This window comes from Protopterus annectens, chromosome 5.part0, assembly GCF_019279795.1.
Source record: "Protopterus annectens isolate FY-2018-M chromosome 5.part0, PAN1.0, whole genome shotgun sequence".
NCBI lineage: Eukaryota > Metazoa > Chordata > Ceratodontiformes > Protopteridae > Protopterus > Protopterus annectens.
Genome location: NC_056735.1, coordinates 1,557,858,064 through 1,557,878,665, shown reverse-complemented (window position 1 = coordinate 1,557,878,665; position 20,602 = coordinate 1,557,858,064). Strand labels below are relative to the sequence as shown.

At 40.7% G+C, this 20,602-nt stretch overlaps 1 protein-coding gene across 2 annotated transcripts in view; it reads right to left on the bottom strand.

Moving 5' to 3' along the window:
- Nucleotides 1-6,744, bottom strand: part of CYYR1 (cysteine and tyrosine rich 1) — a 501,455-nt gene extending 494,711 nt beyond the window's left edge. The window contains exon 1 of one of the 2 annotated variants that reach the window (XM_044071351.1): nt 6,318-6,744. In XM_044071351.1, coding sequence (XP_043927286.1) covers nt 6,318-6,393 — 76 coding nt within the window. In that variant the 5' untranslated portion in view covers nt 6,394-6,744. The remainder of the gene's footprint in view (nt 1-6,317) is intronic. The other variant, XM_044071352.1, reaches the window with a different exon arrangement.
- Nucleotides 6,745-20,602: the final 13,858 nt, after the last annotated feature.

The following is a 20,602-nucleotide window of genomic DNA, read 5'->3' as shown; positions in this document are numbered from 1 at the left end:
TCTGACGTAGAAGGACAGGGTGTAGTGGTATAGCCAAGGTGTAACAATTGATTTGGTTTCTGAGATATTTAAAATGTTGGTAGGCATGTTCTATTTTATTCTTACCATTCTTTTCATGCTTTATCTCTTTTCAGCATGAACTTCTCAGCCATGGTGCCATGTTTACCCTTCTTGTCCTAACTAGTGCTAAATCAAAGGTGTAATTTGAAGTGAGTAACTGCTTCACATAGGGATACAACTTTTAATACATTCCAGTTGTAGTGAGACACAGCTGTAATAAGTGTGCGAGAAATTTGGTTAAATTATGTATTTATTTATAGATTACGTGTTCTACTGTTGTCTTGCTACACAAGTTGAGAGGTGGTCATTTATAGTATCTGGTAAGCAAACAGATTTTATAATATTATGGGGTTTGTCTGTCAATATCCAGACCAGTGTGGACTGTTAAGTTAGTGCTTTTGCTGATTCTGATGGTGGAGTTTATTAGTTGGATGAAGTCAAACAGGTGAAGAGAGTACTTGGCGGTTTGCTGCTAGGTAATCTAAGATGAAGGCTTCCTGGGAGATGCTATCAGACATCCCGTGTAGGATATTTTTGGCTGTGGTAATGTTGTTGCCTGGTGGCATGTATACTACTGAGAAACATATAGATTTATTTTGGTTGATTTTGATGTATACAATCAGTTCAGCATTATTAAAGTTTGTGATATTTAGATGGGATGGACTTTTTATCTAAGCTGTTTTTTTTTGTTTGTTTATGAATAATAGCAATACCACCTGCTCTTGGTTTTCTGTCCATTCTGAGTATGCTGAAACAGGAGGGAATAATTTTGTTGTCAGTTATTTCTTGTTTAACCCAGGTTTCAATGTGGATTAATTTAGAGATGCATGGATATCATGAATTTTGTTGTAGATACTTCTGAGGTCAATGCAAGAAAATAAATTAGGTTAGATTCATTACTTGATGGGAAACTTGTGTTGGGAGCTGTGGAAAATAGTGAGTTGGCCACGGTGGGTAGTTGATGTGTTGGTCCAGTTTCAGGATGGAGGTAAGGTGGGTAGAGGTATGGAGCCATTTGTATTTCTAGCGGACTTTCAGTATTGCTGAAAAAGTGCTATTCTTAACTCTAATATATCTATATGAGAACAGATGCATGTACAGTGGTACAGAGAAGGGGAGATGGACAGGGAGACAGAGGGTATTGTGATAAAGTATGTGTACTTGTGATGGAGTTGGTGTACGACGAGGGAATATTATGGTAGTTTAGTGAGGTGAGCTAATGTAGTGAGTGTACAAAATAGTAGCAACTGACATTGTCATTGTGAGGTGAGATGACGAGAGCTTACATGGCGGGTAGAAGAAGGTCAACGCTTGATAAGATAATGGCCATGTGGTATATGAGAAATGGAGAGAATGTTGCAGTAAAGGGTGGGAAGTTGTCTTCAGGGTGGTATAGATAGGTTGTGTGCAGAAAGTTGAAAGCTGTACGATAGGAGTTTGTTAGCAGGGGGAGGTGAAGTAGAGAGTAGTGTACAGATGAAGGAGGAGACAAAGTGTGAGGAGAAGGATTAGTAGTAGCTATATATAGAGTATCGACAAAGGCGCTTCTGTGGTATGTGTGTGTGCGTGGTGAGTTGATATGTGTATTATATAAATATCTATATACATGTGAAAATGGATGGATAATTGTGTTCGTAACAGTGTGTATGGAAAAAAGTGGGTTGAGTGTCTGTAAAAATGTCTGTGAAATGGGTTGCAGCAGGAATGGACACACATTTGAAATTGGAAGAAGGTTTTTAATGTACATGGGTTGAGCTTCTTGTGTTGGGCTTCTTTTGCCTTTCAGTGCAAACTATGAATAGTGTGGTTTTAGTTTTTGCGAAATTATGCAAGTTTTTTTTTGTTAATGAGGGAGAGAAATCATGGAAGATAACCATGTCATCAGATTACAGCAAGACTGGAAGTTGGGGAATGTAGAGTATAAGCTTTTTTATAAAAAAAATGGAGAAAAGAACAGGGACTAGTATGGAGCCTTGAGGGGCTCCTTAAGGGAGTGGTGGCTGATGTACAGTTCTTAAAATGTACTGAGAAGTGTGTGTTGCAGTAATACCAAGCTGTGTATTAGTATCTGATGGAACAGAGTATCTACATGTGCGTTACATGACCTTCTGAGACTACTGCATGTTTCCATGGTGTAGAGAGCCATGACCATATCCCAAGTAATCGGGCTTTCATTAGTGGTCCCAGCACTGAAAGAGCCAGGCAGGGAGGGGGTAGAAGCGAATGGCTGTGGCTCAGTCATCTCTCCAGAGGTGGGATGGTGTGCGCACACCCAGTGTCACACAGTGCAATTGCCCTGGCAGAGACTGGGGAAAATGCTTCTCATGTCTGGGACGCAGGCTGCTTGGATGAAGGCCCTCTGCACAAACAAGGGAACATCTTCTAAGGTCAGCCCATTCATTACAAATCCCCTCCACTTCACTGGGTGCGTGCAAGGACATGTACGTTAAAAATAAAAATTCTCTAACCATCCCTGATGTTTGTCTAAAACAATGGCCTCTCCCAGTCAACCCTTGTCCTGGTACAAAAGAAAAGCTGACACTTTCTAGTTTGTCTGGTGGGGCTATACAAGTCCAAATTAAGGTCTCGTGGTTTTATATTGCCTAGGGACACTGCTCCAGAACAACATGCAGATTACTGCAAGATAGATATCTGTTTCAAGCCTGATAATGCTTAAGCCTGGAGCCAATTTACATTCCATTCACCTGTTTGTTGAAACAAAGCTCAGTCCCAATTTTTGATGGAAGATGACAGGAATGTTGTTGGCAATTAATCAGAACTAACTCTCTCAGGGTAATTTAACAACAGACTTAAACACAAACAGAATGGCACAATAATTTTTAAAGAAACAATTATACACATGTACAACAGTTTCTGTTATGAGAGGAATCTTAAATATACAAAACTTGTAAAAAGGTAAGGCCTATTTCGCACTGGAATGTTACACACAATAAGACTTTTATTGCTTGTGGATTAAGATGGAAATCATTCACATGAAAAATCTATAAAGTTAGAGACCAACGAAAAGCAAAGGAGGAAGGGAACATGTGGCGAGGAAAAACCCTACTAGATTGCAAGGATTCTAAAAACCTTAGCAAATCAGCAGTAAGGAAGTACAGCCAATCTGGGGGCTTCAATTGCAGCCAATTAAAAAGGCTAATTCTGCAATACAAACAAGTAGCAAGGAAGCACAGCCAATTAAAAGGCTAACAGGAAATCAGTCACAGTAACTGCTCTTCCTGCACCCCTTAGCTGAAATTAGGGTAAGAGGATAAATGCCTTGCCCAGTATTACTATAGCTTTTTCATGATCTGATCAAGTCTATAAGGTGAAAGAGTTAGTCCAAATAAGGCTTCATTAAGAGTACATCTATATCAAACAAAGCTCCTCATTAGCACTCTTCAAGAAGAATCTTGATGATTGGATGGGAAACAGGAAATTCACCCCAGGGATCACCTCTGGGGCTCTGCTCGACAGGGGGCACAGGAAAATAATTTTCTTGGGTGGCGAAAGCCAGGGTACCTTTTTGGCTAGGCTTATATAGGCCCTAGGGCCAATAGCCTAGTACCTACCTATGAACCTATACTGACTCGAAGATTTGAGGGGATTTATGTCAATGTGAAGGAAATTGCATTTGAGCTCCTGTTGTAATTGTCAAATACATAATTATGTAATCTTCCTGTTAGCTTTATCCCCCCGGGTCTCCGATGAAAACGGGCTTCTGGCCCAGTCAGATACTACCCGGTTATCTAATGTAAATAAACAAATTTAATATGAAAACTTTTGGAACTGCTAGACTCACTCTCCTTCCTGAACTCTAACCTGCCCTCAAGCTACTCCCATTAAGCATTTGACCTTTTCACCTTGGCTGGGGGCCTCAACTCCCCAAGGTTGGTTTAGCTTGAATTGGGCTGCTTTAACCACTTGGGACCTTTACTTTTTTTAATAAACTAGCAGGGGAGGCAATTTACTATGCATGTTTGAATTTTTGAGGCTGAAGGCTTGGGTTAAGAGATATTCTCTTATAAAAATGTAGCCATGCAAACGGCATTATCTTTCGCAACATCTTAACTCCAAGCAGCATCTTACTTAACTCCAAGACCACTGCACATTGACCAATGTGCAAGTGAGGAACTGTGTTAACATTATCAAAGAACAACCACCTCAGTTATAAGACTAGTGTCGTACCCAGTTACCTTAAATAAAATTAATATTAAATGTCATAAGACTCCTAGACAGATAAAACAGCTTCAGCGGATGTCATCTTTCCTGAATAACAACTAGGCAAGAGCAGTAGAAACATAACCAGGTATCATTTCTACTTTGCTTCCTAATTCCACAGCATCAAACTAAAAAACAAATACTGATACTAAAAGTAAAAGCAATATGATATTACACCATGTCATTGTACAGAATTTTTTAAGAATATCTACATTTTGTGTCCATGTCTGAAGAACTTTTTCCATTGTACTGTGGAAAAGCACTGTGATAGGTCTGGTTCTAAAGATTAAAGGGGTCTGGTTCTAAAGATTTCTTTTCACAAAGATTTCTTTTCACAGTACAACACTACAGTCAATACACACTCATTTTTATACCCCACCCCCCTTATTCTATCCAGCATCACAGAGGAGGCACAGCCTTTCCCAGCAAGCGCTAGGCACAAGGCAATAAAATACATAATACAATTAGTCTCTGTTCCACTTTAATACAACCACTAGTGCTTGAGAAATGGGCTCTATGAATACTTAACACTATTTTCTCTTCTCACATAGTACAAACAAAAAGGTGTGACATTTTAATCATGCAGTTAGCACAGAGTGGTTTCCTTTAGTTACTGTGTTTTGGTCCCTCAGTTTCCATTTGCCTGCTGTGAGACTCTTGACCAGGCAGTGATCACAGGTTGTCCTTGAAAAGGGACACTTGGGCACATCAGACTTGGTTAAGAAAAAAAAAAAAAAATCACAAGCATGTCAGCAAGACAAAACATTTCCACTTACTGCCAAAATCCGAAAATTACTACTTGCTAAAGCAGTACACAGCAACTACATACTTTTAGCACATTACCAAACATAACTTAGAAGAAGCACTAAAACTGACCATCTAGCTTGGACTGGCAAACAGGGTGAAGAGATCAGACCTAAAGCTCAAGTCACAAGCTAAGCTATCTTCATCTTACTCCACTCTGAGTCATGGAGAATGCATCATATTTGAAGGCATATATTAGCAATAACAAAACGTCCACTGTTTCTCATCGGTGCTGGTAAGCAACAAAAACTAAGAATACAGATCGAGGTTGTCATTTCTTTAATTGTATTCAAAATATAGCTTTCAATATCCCTAATGTTTAGGGGGGTCAAACCCTGCTTTTGCTTCCAAGTTTAAACGTGTGTCATGACCACTGACTTTATTTCAAGTTATTACATTCTTTTTTGGAGCGATTAATAAATAAGCCATGCCACTGACATGGGGGCCTCTGTTCCTTATAATTCTGGATATTGTCTTTCAAGTTAAGATGTTCGGCGGTTGGATGCAGAGACGGGTTTCCTAGTTGGGAATAATGGGTGAAAAATAATACATGGGTCTGCTGACCTCTTGGGCAAGTCTCTTTTTAAACAAACAATGTATTATCCGAAGAGCTCGGCGTTTCTAGCAGCATCAAGTAAACACAAAAGGCAAACATGTCACCTCACCGTAATAGTTAGGAACATAACAAAAAGTGTTTAAGGCCTTGATCAATAATGACGAAGACAGTGGTGGGGAGACGGGACCCAACACTAACAGACATCAATCCTAAAGATCGCTTCCTGTGACCTGCTCTGGAGGTTATAGACCCCCACCCCCAACTTTTATGGCAATGGCAGATACAGTGCGGTTTTCATTCGGGAATTCAGGAGTAATTATTTTAAAGGAATCCTTCCTCACGGCAGAGTTTTCAGGACGAAAGTAACTGCTAGCTAGTTACAGCAAACATAAAAGTTTTGCCTTCCTTCTTTCACGTCACAGACCGCTACTACACGAAACATTAATAGTTTGCCCCTGCCTTACAAAACAAGACAACACACCAGTGGACAATATTAACTCATTGTACAAGAACAAAACACTTAACAGCACAACTACAAACAAGTAAAATAAGTTGTGTACCTCATTTTTGTCTACGGCCGCCTACTATCACAGCAGTTGTATAAAGCTGAAATGTTGTTGACAGCAAATCAGAATTGCATGGAATATGAAAACGTTCATCTAGTAACTCCACTTACCTGCCAAATTTAAAATTAAGAAAAAGACAAATGTTGGAATTCCAGCTTGGCCATGCGACCTCTTTGGTGTGGCCATCCACTACACTTACTGGCTTAAACAATTAAAGGAAGCGAGTTGATCTTTTCAAGGGATATATTCCTTGTGATGTATGCGTATTTGCACGTTGTCAGCAAAAGGACAGAGACCATTAACCCCGAAATGATGTTTCAGCTGGTGAATTTCACTGTCCGAATATCGCAGGATCGCCAGTTGCCTAAATACTGCATGATTTTTACTCGTCTGTCTCCCTTCCTTTATAGGTAACTTAAAAAAATATTTGTATGCAGGAACCAACTTTCTTCAGGCTTAACTCATAGTTAACTTTTTCGTTGTTTGTAATTTCTTCTCTCGCTGCCTGTTCTTACTTCTCAGATTTCATCTATGTAGGTGGTACTACTGTCGCCTTTTAAATTTGTTCCCCCTCCCGCCTCGAAGTGCCTGTCTCAGGGTGTACTGTAATACCTTTATGTACGTTCGTACTGGGTGGTTGGGGATTGCTAGAGAAAGAAATACTAAAGTATAAATGGCAGAATGTTTTTTTTTTCTCTAGTAGTGTTTATTATCTCACACGTTTATGTTTTAATATTTTTAAATATTTTTATGGTTTAAGTATGTTCTGTGTACTGCACGTCAGTCTTACAAAATATGACTTTAAAATATTTTTAAAGTTCGGTAACCCACATTTAGCTACTCCCTTTACAGCTCCTAGTATCTTGCCTACTGAAGCATGATATTTTTTTCTCAAACCACAAATGTGACCACGGCAAAAATAAATCACTTTTATTTTATTTTTACAAATGACCATTCAAGTACTGCTGCCCCGGTGAAGCAATTCACAAAGAGGGAGAGAGAGACAACAGACAGATAACAGAGAGGCTGTGCATAACAATATATAACAAAAACTGTACAGCAGCAATTAAAAGATGTGGCAATGATTATGAGAGAAATAGAATTTTTACAATTCACATGACTTTTTTTCAGGTTTAAGTTCCTAGAATCCCATAGCTCTTACCTAGACTTACTTGAGGCAGTTACCATTAAAAAAAATCCCTATTCATAGGAGACTTTAACTACCCCCTCTCTAAACTGGGAAACGTAGACTGCCTCAAACTCAAACGCACAACAATTCCTGCACTTTAACACAAATACCCTTGACCAGATAGTGTGCACACCAATCAGTTTCAAATATACTGGATCTGCTGACCAACCCCCCCCCCCCCCCCCCCCCAATGTCACTTCCTCACTTGTAAGGTCGGAAGTTGTCTCCTTTGAAACATAAATCAACTCTGTAATTCTGGAAAACCCTGTCAACAGTTTGGAACTATTCCAAAGCAAACTACATCCTATTAAGTGATTGTTTGTCCAAATTCAATGTTCCTCCCAACCTCTAATTCACAGCAACCTTTGCTGAATTGTTCACAAAACCCTGTACAACCATGTAATGCCTGTATAGAGGCTGTTGTACCTACTAGAAGTAAGCCCAAAACAAATTTGGAAAACAAACTACACTGATGGAATCCTAACCTTAATAGGGTTTATAAAAAAAGGAAAAAAAAAACCATGGCTAAAATTAGGAAAAGCAACTTCCATAATGATAGAAGCTCTCTAATTAATTAGTCTTCTTAGTTTCCTACTTGGTTTAAGTCCAGCAAGGCCAATTATGAGGTTAAGATAGCCTCACAGTCTAAAGGCAATCACAAGGCCTTCTACAGCTTTGTCTAAAACCTCAAAGGCAGTATGCCAAAATGGTGGTCAGTGGTGCCACCTTCACTGAGCAGAGCAACACACTGAATTTGCTGGCTAAAAAATTCAGCTTAGACTTCACCCCACTTCCCCCTGCTTCCCCCCATGAATACCTATTAGCATACCCCCAACTATTAAAAGGGAACAGGTCCTGGTGGTGTTCACTAAGACCAAAAACACAACCTCATTAGGCCCAGACAATATCCCAGGAGGCCTCCTAAATAGTTTGAAAGATGACCTATCAGACCCACTTGAATCTCTTTTCAACAATAGCCACAAAACAGGCTTAGTACCATGAGAATGGAGGGCTGCAGCAGTTATCCCACTTCAAGAGTGAACCATCAACCAACCTTGGAAAATACAGACACATTATTCTGACTAGTTTAATATGCAAAGCTATGGAACAAATTATCATGGAAAGATCAAAAAAGACATAGGCAGCCTTCTGTCATTGGACCCAACCTAGTGTGGCTTTGTCAGGAAATGGTCATGCCTACTAAACCTGGTGGACTTCTTTGAGAAGGTCACCAAGGCAATGAATGAGGTGAAAATGGTGCATACCTCCTACCTGGACCTGGCTAATATTCACAGAACTGGACATAAACCTCTACATAACTCACTGGATGGCAACTGGCTCACAGACAGGACCTAAGAAGTCAGGATTGGTGAGATCACCTCCACTATGAGACTGGTCACCAGCTGGTACCTCAGGGCTCCATGCTGAGACCAGTCCTATTTGGCATCCACCACTCAGAGGTAAATGCTAATGTCAAGGACCTTTGGCTAACTAAGTTTGCAGATGATTGCAAATTGGGAGCTATCACAGAGTTTCCCCATGACACAAGCATCTTACAAGAGAGTCTAACATAGACAAATGGCTGGTGTCAGTGTCACGGATTAAAACTTAATGGGAAGAAATGCATTATTGTGCCTTTTGGGAAAACTGACACCTAGGCTAATTAGTCCAGCAATAAGACACATCTAAGAGTTGACCCAGTAGCCAGGGATCTGAGAACATATGTAGATAGTAATCTTACCTTTGAACAACATGTGGCCAAGGTAATAAAAAAAAATATTCTATGTCACTCAACTTAGGGCATGGCATCCAAGTCCAAGGAAGTCATAGTGCCACTTTATTCAGCCCTTATCAGACCTATCATGGAGTATAATGCACCCTTCTATATGTATCTGACTAGATAAATACAACAGCTGGACCGCCCACAAAAATTCCTTACCTGAAGAATCCCGAGTGTAAGTGCATTGTCCTATGTGGATCACCTTAAAGCCCTATCTCTATACTCTGTTTCCTTCAGGTTACTGAAAGGTGATCTCTGCCTGGCATACAAGTAATCCTCGGATCTAGCTCTAATAGAACTTTTGCACATTTGCAAAATGAACAACATCAGAATCACTAGATCCAAGGATATAAATTTTGCTTGTGACATAGATAAGACATGTTGGCAAGACAGATATGTGTCTCAGAGGATCCCCATGTCTTGGAACAGGCTCCCCATCTATGTAAAACAGAGTCCATCTGTAACCCTATTTAAGTGTAATCTTGACCAATGGATGGGAAATCAGAAATTCACTCAGGGTCTGCCTCCATGTCTCTGATAGACAGAGGCAGACAATAGTGCCCAAACTAGTATACTCTCTCTACATCCATTGGAAAATAAATAAATAAATGCAAATGATAGTAAGCAATATGGTGGTGCGATTCAGAAATGCATAACAATTGAAAGTTGAGATAAGACAGACAATGAGTTTGCACATCATCATTTTTATGTGAACATATACAAAGACTGCATTAAGATACTTGGAGTAGCACTTGCAATAGCCAGTCAATGTATGTTAGAGACTGTTCTTTCAACCAGTGTATGTGATGACGAGCATCATCACCTTCTACATCACAGATGGATTCTACTGCACTTAACCTATCACCATCTGCATGAGAGGGACATAGTCAAATGCTATCATGTGAATGGAGACACCATACGGCAGCCTGGAATCATATGCCATCCTTGCATGAAGTCCTGTGAGATGCATGGACTACCACTCCCTGTGGACACTATAGTTTATGTAATGGTGACCATCCCCATTGCAGGGTCATTCCAGCAGCCATCAGGAGAGTTGGTAGATGTAGAAAATAGTTTAATTAAGCAAATGAACATACAATCAACCACTTTTCATCCCTTCAAATGCTAGGACTTCATCTGATAAAATAATAAAGTAAAACCATGTTTAAAAAGTATTTACTTCTAAACATGTGAATAGTAAAAGACATCCTATTGGTTGAATTACTAACCCCTTATATACACCCCACCTCCAACTTGCATTTACCATTATTTTTATACTAAATTTAAACTGTTACTATTGTTTACAAATAACATCATAAGTAAACAAAAAAATATATAAAAAACATAAAACTATATGTATTTTTTCATTCATCTTAGCAAACTTTTCAATTTTAAAATGCATAAAATGGATGTTAAATCATTCAATCCAGGATAATGGCAAGCATCAACACGTAGTTGCCATACCAACTCTGTCCTTTCTAAAAATAATGAAGATGGACCTCCCCTCCCATCTGGATAGACCTGGTCTATTCCTCTATATTTGAATTCATGGTGGGAAAAATCTCTAATATGTCTTGCCAAAGCATTTTCATATTTAGGGACGAAAAGCGGTTGATTGTATGTTCATTTGCTTAATTAAACTATTTTCTACTACTACAAGACGTGGTTTGGTTCATTTTAGTGGCTTTCTAGTTTCCTGGTTGGTCGTTTATTTAATCAGTTTGTCGAGTTGGTAGATGTGTCACAGGCATCTGCCTTATGCATACTGCACTTTGATGTCATGCTAGAGAATGTGGAGAAGCACGTGTGGTTTCCATGGATTAAAAAGTAGAAAAACACCATTATGTGGGTGTTCTATGACACAGCCTATTTCCCTGTGGTTCTGATGGCATTAACTTCCCCCACATTGACATCAAAGGCCCGCCTGGTCCACTGCACACTGGTACCTCAACCAGAAGGGTTTCCACTCCATCAGCTGCCAGGTAGTGGTCAGTACAAAAGATATTATCTACAATGTGCCTGTCTACCACCCAGGCAGTTCCCATAATTCACACATCTGGAACACATATCCAACCTACAAAAGTGATTTGGATGGGGAGATCACCTCATGATTCCTATAATCTACACATCTGGTGCACATATCCAACCTACAAAAGTGATTTATATGGGGTGATTTCCCGCACATGTTATGGGTGGTACACCCTGCAGCCATGGCTCATGACACTGCTACAAAACCCACAGAGTGTGGCTGAAATGATATACAGTGCTGCACCGCCACTTACCCACAACATCATTGACCTTCTTTTGCTGAGACACCTTTGGTGGTACACTGCAGCAAGATATTTGCTGTCTGTATCATGCTGTACAACATGGCAGTATGTAGAAACTAGAGCTTGGACTAGACAGACTGGAAGCAGCAGTGGAAGAGGTGCCAGTGAGGAGTCATCAGAGGAACTGGCTGCAGGAAATCCCCATGTGAGTCAGAGATGTGTTCAGTATGCTGCAGCACTGGCAAAGTTGTGCTGTCTGTTGGTTTGCAACTATGGGTCAGAGAAGAGACAACAAAGATTAAAACTGAGGCATACAATACTACACCCAAGCTATGTAGTTCTGTGCAGTGCACTGACTGGCCTCATGTGCATCAGATATTCCCAAACCCATTTAACACGGAATGGTGAACAGGACCCAGATGTTATTTGCATAGGTAGGATGGGGCACAGTGACAGACCAGCAGTGGTTACATAGGGTTAGGTAGGGAGAGATCAGGAATTTGGAAATGTTATTGTGCTATAAAGCTTTTGAGTGGGGGGAACTAGGTATACTGTGTAGGCGGGTGCTTTCTGAAAGCAAGCTGTTCACCAGATGTTGAGGGCACTTGCACAGGACTGGTGTCAGAAAACACAGCTGCAACAGATGGCATAGTGCTGTGAAAACAAGGATGTGATAGTGGTCATGAGTAGGCCTATGAGAGCTTTTCAGTCTGTGACGTACCTCCCTGGACTACATGAAAAGAGACATAGAGGAGCTCATGTAGCCCAGGCTAGTATGACCCTGACCTTGAGCAGCATCTTACCCTCACCTAGAATGATGCCACAGTACAAAGACAAAATGATCGATTTTAACAATTGGCTAAAATTTTGGTGTCATTCAAAGGGGATCCAGTGTCTGTCAGCCTGGGATGACATGCTCGACAAGCCACGTTGCTTTGCTAGGGACGGCTTGCACCTGTCACCAATGGGCTTTCGGATATTGGCAAAGGCTCTTGCCACCCCCATAGTGCCTTTTTTAGGCAAGGCTCAAAAGTCAAACCCACTCCCATAGACAGCACAAGGAACAAGAAACTAAGGGTAATGCTGCTAAACTCCAGAAGTCTTAACCTCAAGATGCACGCACTCGAAGCTCTCCTCAGTATGGAGAACATCGATATCTGTGCAGTGACAGAAACCTGGTTCAAGGCTCCAGAGAGCACCCCAGCACTACCAGGCTATACCTCATATCATGCTTTTTGGCCCCAAAACCCGGACCGAACCACAGAAGGAGGGGGAGTTTCCATATTTATCAAGGATATCCACACCTCCAGGTTAGTGGCTTTGCAAGAAGTATCAGAGACCATCCATGTGCAACTAACAGTGGGCAAGACTGCTTTTCAGTTTATAGCATCCTACAGACCACCCTCTCAAAGTCAGGAATCCCATTCGGCTTTCCTGAAAACATTGGAGAACATGAAGATCTCTCCGAACACCATTATATTGGGCGACTTCAACTACCCAAACATTGACTGGAAGCAATACTCAAGCCCCAGCACCTTAGCCCAAAGATTCCTGGAAATTATAAACTCAAATGCTATGGAACAACTAGTCACCACTCCCACAAGAGGGGACAACATACTAGACCTGATCATTACCAACATGGGGACTCTATGCTCCACACCAGAAGTATATCCCTCATTGGTAAGATCAGACCATAAATTAATTTCACTGGATGTCCACATCCCAACCCCACCCCCAGCCCAGAAAACCACAGTGAAAAACTTCTCAAAAGTGAACTTCTCACTTCTCAAAACCGAAGTGGAATCCTTCAAGGCCCCAGGGCCAGTGGAAACTACAGCCCAAACTGCAGAATCCTATATAAATGCATTCTACGGACATCTCCAGGAATGCATGGATCATGCTATCCCAAACAAAACCAAGACCCAATCATCCAAAGGCAGGCGTCCAGTCTGGTGGACCCCTGCCATAAATAAACTGTACAACAGAAGGAGAAAGCTACTACATGATAGAGCAAAATCCCTAATAGGGAAGGCATCTCTGATCAGTACTAGCAAAAAAATTACGATCCCTCATAAAATCCTCCAAGGCCAGCTTCGAGAGAAAAATTGCACAGGACACCAAAGACAATCATAAGGCTTTTTTCAGTTATGTTAGAAACCTGGGATGCAACTCCCAGACTTGTTCTGAGTTGATTCTAAATGACAAAAAATACACTGAACCCACAGACATCGCCAATATCCTGGCAGACAGGTTCAGTGCAAACTTCTCCCCAAAAGAGCAAGTATCTATCCCGGCAGAGGGCTACCTCCCAAACATCTCACATGCTCAGGTGAAGACTGCCCTCTCCAAAGCAAAAAACACTGCTTCCATGGGACCAGATGGCGTCCCAGGTTGCGTCCTACATGAACTACAAGAGGAACTAATCCCTCAAATAAAACAGCTATACAATCTCAGCCTCACTACAGAATATGTGCCCACAGAATGGCGTACAGCAACAGTGGTCCCACTCCACAAAGGTGGAGCCTCTACGGACCCTGGAAACTATCGCCCCATAAGCCTGACTAGTTTAGTCTGCAAGGCTATGGAGAGGATCATCATGGAGCTCATAAACAAAGACATTGGGGACCTACAGACACTAGATCCTACCCAGTTCGGCTTTGTCAAGGGCAGATCCTGCCTTTTGAACCTGGTTGACTTCTTTGAAACAGTCACCAAAGCCATAGATGAAGGGAAGGTAGTCCACACAGCCTATCTGGACCTTGCAAAGGCATTTGACACAATACCCCACTCGGGCATTAATGATAAGCTATCCAGCTTAAATATAAACCCCTATGTCACAAGATGGGTCGCAAACTGGCTCAAAGACAGAACCCATAGAGTGAGAGTTGCTGGAGCCATGTCAGACTCGAAACCGGTCACAAGTGGCGTCCCACAGGATTCTGTCCTGGGACCACTCTTGTTTGGTATATACTTTTCTGAGGTACAGGCAAATGTGGGAGGACTATGGCTCACCAAGTTCGCAGACGACTGCAAACTGGGCGCCATAATCAACTCTCCAGCTGACACAAACATCCTTCAAAAGGTCTCACAGAGACAGATAACTGGTGCCAGCACCATGGTTTAAAGCTAAATGCCAAAAAATGTATAGTCATACCCTTTGGCAAAAACAATGTGCCCACAAATTACCACATAGGCGGAAACCCATTAAGTACAGAGAAAGTTATTAGGGACCTGGGGACCCAAGTTGATAGCAATCTCTCCTTTGAAAACAATAGAACACAATGCCCCTTTTGGGATGTACCTTACCCGACACCTGCAGCAATTAGAAAGACCCCAAAAGTATCTCACCAAGAGGATCAAGGGTCTCAAACAGATGCCATATGCTGCTCGGTTAAAAAAACTCCAGCTCTACTCAGTTGCATACCGCCTACTTCGAGGCGATCTATGCCTGACATACAAAGCTATGTCAAATCCAGAATTAATGGACATGCTCCACCTCAGTAAATCTAAATCCCTTAGAGCCACACGCTCGAGGGACTTGAACCTCAGCACAGAAATAAATAGAACTTGCTGGAGGGACAGGTTCATAACCCAGAGGCTCCCTTCACTCTGGAATAGAATTCCAGTTCATGTGAGGCAGAGCACCTCACTGAATCTCTTCAAGAAGAATCTCGATAAGTGGATGGGGGATCGTAGGTTTGTCCCAGGGATTACTCCTGTGTCACTATTAGACAGAGGCACAGTAAACTAAACCTTAAAAAGGGCACAGTATACTCAAATCAAGGGGTGGCGTAAGCCATACAGAATCGGGCTAGGCTTATAATTGCCCCAGGGCAGATAGCCTAGTATGAACCTATGAACCTATGAATGAGTTGGGGCAGGGGAGTATCCCTGTTTTGGAATGGCAGTGCCTGCATGACACCCTGGCAAGAATGAGGTGGACTGCATATCAGTAGCTGGCTGTGCACTGTGGAAGACCACCACAGAGGGTATATCCATTAAGGAGACCCTGTTATGTTACACCAGGCTCACCATCAGTAGCTTGAATCAAGAAAACTGGCAGTACATGACCTTAAGGTACCTGCCTTGCAAAATCATGGCCACATGTACAGTGACAGCCCTAGTGTATAAGGCATACTTCCACAAAGGTAGCAATATCAGCAAAGATACCCTCCCATGACCTTAGCCTGTGTTCCAGAATGACCTTAACTTGTGTTCCAGGTATTGTAGGCCCTTGAATATATTATTTCACACACCTCATATTATGCTGTAAGACTGTGCCAGGATGAGATTGTCATCACTGTTGGGCTGTGATGCTACACTGGCATTATGTATGGCCTGCTCCATCGTGGATGGCTCCAGTGGCCGTTGCACCTGTGAAGGCAAATAAATAAATACCTGTGTTTACAACTATTTGACAATCCCATACCCTAATGCTGCACCAACATTGCTGAAAACATTTCATACTAAGAATGAAAACAAGCATACCTTCTGTGTCTGCCACTATACCTGCATCCAGATGTGCCTTTAGGGGTGATATGGTGGGGGTTTGCTATTGGAATACTTAAGCCAATGGTGAACATAAGACTGTGCTATTGTCTTAAGGTAATACCTTCTTGGTGCATCTTCAACAGACACACACACACACACACACACACACACACACACACACACACACACACACACACACACACACACAATATGTTGTGCCCAATTTGGCCCCCAAATCCAGCATCCTATCACTGTTCCCTGATAGCGACATCAAAATGTCCTCCATGTGAGTGTGTTTGGTCTGTAACAATGGACCCCCACCCATCAGTTCCCATGCAATTGCTTTGGACTTTACATGGACATACAGGGTCATGTAAGTGGCACTATGGTAGACCTGTTTTGGCAATTTGTTGTGGCCACCAATAGAGTTTGCATCTACAATTATGTGCTTCTACAAGGTCCCATGTGACAATGTGAGTTACTGCCAGCTATGCCAGGAAAAGTAAGGCAGTGGATGTGTAACATATGCCAGTACAGCTAACTGGAATTTTGTAAAGAATTGTATGTCATTTTTATATCAAACTGATTTGTACAGATGCTTGTGTTGAAAATATACTTGTAAAGCTGCTTCTGTTAAAAATGTACTAACAGTGTGCCCTGCTGGATAGAAAAAGAAATATACATGTACTATTGTAACTGTTAAAAATATATATTGTAACAAATGATACTGGAAGAGAAGGGGTTAATTGAACACTGAAATTAAATTACTGGACCTAGGCCATAAAGATTGTATCTTACAGTTTTCAATGCAGCCAGAGACAAAACGTCTGTACTAGGAAGTGTTCTGCATTGTATTTGGGGTGAACTAATTGCTAATCTGGAAGGGTGGAGGTTTGAAATTGTTTTATGACTTCCAGGAGCTGCAGCTGATCTTAGCAAGGCACTGTGTGTGTATTATTGACATATATGTGCTAAATCTTGTCAGCTTCTAGCCAAGAGGGGTAGAATGGGAACCAGACATAAGATGACCAGATGTATGTGATGTCATTCTGTAATCTAGGATAAAAATGATGTTTTAATATCAGATGAAAGAGAAGTCTTATGGCAGTCTGTTTTTAGAACCTGACAGAGCAGGACCCCTCACCTACTTAATCTTGTCTTGCTCTAGTAAGTGACCAGGGAATAGTAATTCTTTAGATCAGTAAGAAAAATATAGTGAGCATACTTAAATACTGTTTTTCTGTATCTCTGTGAACCTATTCCTCTGTTATTTTAATGTTTCCTGTGATTGAAACCCTGGTGTTTATTGTAAATAGATATTTAGCATTTTCGTGTTCTTTTACTATTTGTTATTAAATATATTTAAACTTTTCATTGTGGCTGGTCCTTTAGAGAATATTTTAACCTTTGAGAGCACTTATATTTATTCGGTGACACTGAGGTCACTCGTGAAAGTCTTGCTGTTTGGTTAGTATCATCTGTATTAATATTAATTTCATTCAGTATAATTGGGTACCCTTGCAAGAGGCTTAGAGTAGCTGGCTTTGGAGTGTCTGGTGGTGGTGTAACTATCTTATAGTCTGGGCAGAAGGGGGGATAGCTAGTAAATCTGTGCCAACCTTTCCCAGGTGTGTGTGTGTGTGTGTGTGTGTGTGTGTGTGTGTGTGCGTGCGTGCGTGCATGCGCACGCGTGTATGTGTGTGTGTGTGTGTGTGTGTGTGTGAAAATCAAATCTCAAAGTGTGTGTGTGCATGTGTGTGTGAGCTGCTTGGAGCAGGAGTACAAAGCACTGGTTTCACAGAGAGAGTGGTGAAGAACTTGGCTTGGATATTTGACTGAGATCTCAACTCTATAGCTGTGCCAGTGGGGAGTCTTATTGGGGACCTGGAGGGGGACATATAGAGAAGTCCTGACCCCAGACTGAGTGTATTCCCTGTGCTCTTGAGGGAAATTGTGCTTGATGCAGAGAGCTGCATCTGGAAATACTGGGTGTATCCATTTTTGTTCCAAGTGAATGTCCCTCTCCAATGTCAGTGGTGAGGATCCAGCCTCCTTCATTACTGTCCCAGAGTCAGTGGTGAGGATTCAGGCTCCTTCATTACTGTCCCAGACTGGGGATGTCACACCCCATCAGTTCTTTCTGTGCTTAGAATGTTTTATTCATGAGTACATAGGGAATGCAGTAATACCTCTGTCTCTGCCAGAGAGAGCTTTTACAGTCACTGTTGGTGCTTTACTGCCATCAGCATTCCTGTACATTTGAACGTACATCTACGGTCATTGCTGGGACACAGATATGTCTACCATCAGCTGCATCACTCTACCTCCCCTTATACAGATATGTCTGCAGTGAGTGGCATACTTGCTATATACCACATTCACATTCCATGTCTATTTAACTGTCCAAGTAGAAATGGGCACCAGTCACACATACACACAAACATGCACAAAAAAAAATATACATATATAAATATATATATATATATATATATATATATATATATATATATATATATATATATATCCTTCTTCCCTAACAGCACACCACTCTTCCCTTCCCCTGCTTCCCCTGGTTCTGCTATGTGCTCTTCTGCTTATCCATTCCCTTCCTACTTATAATGTGCAAGTGGAAGGGACATTGCTGTGTAGCCCTTGTCTGGTCTCCCAGCTAGCCATGTATGTAGAAGCACATTGTCATGGGTACATAACCTGCCCACCACTGAACCTAGGTCACATGACTTGCCATTGTGCAGTGTACACCTTAGAGTAATATATCCAGTTTTGAATAGTGATGAGCCTCTCGTATATTTCTGGGCTTGCCATGTCCATACTAAGTTACTTATACTGCATACGTAGTCACCATTAGGCTCCGTTGTGAAACTTTGACATCATTATTTTAACTATATGGCTGTATTACCTTTTTTTTCTGAATCCCAGAAAATGTGTTATCAGTTTATGTTTATTATGTGTATCAAATTGCAGGGACAAAAACTTGTGGGGGTGGGGGTGGGGGGGTCTGTCTACATAAGCATTTCATATCTGAAGTTAATTTTGGTGGTTAAAATTCTGAAATCTTTTAGGTACCATGAAAATAGGTCTGAATGACATCTTTGTAATTGGGTAGTATATATCCTCTAATATGCCATCATTAGAGTATAGGCAGTTTCTAGATAGCCTTTACAAATTATCAGATGGTAGTTAGTACTTGTGATGGGTGATTTAATTATTCAGCCATTAAGTGCACCACATGCTATAGTAATAACCTTTATGAAAATAGTCTTCCAGCAAGATAATTTAGCACATTAGACTTCCAATTGCCAAATAAGGAAATAGTGGATCAATTAATATTCACTCCCCTGAATGGAGCATCAGAATTTGATTGCCTTTTATTTGATATTATCATAGTAAGAAAGTGAAACACTAAGAAATGTACAGAAAGTCCAGTGGTACAAATTATAATCCAATTACAATGGCATTACAACAGTAGCTCTGAAAAAAATGCCTTTACTTGCAGACCAGTTCATCAGTGTTGGAATACTTTTATAGTAAATCATATAGTTAAATATATAAGCACATGTAGTTACTACTATCTGGTAAGGGAATGTAATCTAATAAGTCCTCATTGGAGGAATAAAGACAAAAAATGTTACTAAAATGTGTAACAGGAAATTACATGTTAGGTTAGTTTCCAACAGAGATTTTGTATAAACATAAGAAAAGCTGTATTTTATTCTCTTTTAGTAATGAAAATTAAGAAAAAATATAAATCATTCTTTGACTATGTTAATAAAAAAGTCCCCATTGTTGTAACAGTTTACATTATAAACGATAACGATGCGTCTAACATTTTGCAAACCTTTGCAGATGCTTTCCAGTCTGTAAAGATAATTCAGGTAGCTCTGTAGAATTTAAGAACATACTACAGATATCTTATCTGACATCTACTTGAGCCAAAGTATATTATATATAGGGCCTGATTCCAAAAGACTTGCTTTCAGTATAGGGGACCACTTACTCTGACAGCAGGCTGAGGACTAGTGTTTTGGAATGTGGTGCCTGGTGTAAACCTGTTTATAGGTAGGCCTTTCACTGAAGTAAGTCACTTACACTAAGATCAAGCCTTTAGGAATCAGGACAGACTTACACTGAGAGCAATTCCTTTGGAATCTGGCCCTATGTCTAAGCTAAAAATGGCTGCATGTATGGGTATTAACAGTATTCCAATACTTCTATATAAAGTTAAGGAAGAAAAATGTGAAGTACTTTATTATCTGTACTCTATATCTTTAATTAAGTGCTCTGTGCCACTGTACTGGAAGAAAACCAAAGCTACCCAGTATACAAAGGAGGTATAGAAAGAAATTCTCTGTGTTATATTCCTATCAGTTTGATGTGTGCACTGTGCAAATACTTCGACTCATTTCTGATTGTATTAGTATTGTTATAAATGGATTAGACAAGGTATAGTTTAATCAACATGAATTTGTGTTTGTTTCTACAACTATGTTTATTACCGTCTATGTGCAAAAATTAGAGTTAAGGGTCTAACTTTGATATGGAAACCATTAACCAGTGAGGTACCACATGGTTTAGTAAGTGCCCTGTTCCTTTTAATATATTCTTATTTAAAGTAAAAAAATAAACTGCATTTGGTGGCTCAAGTAT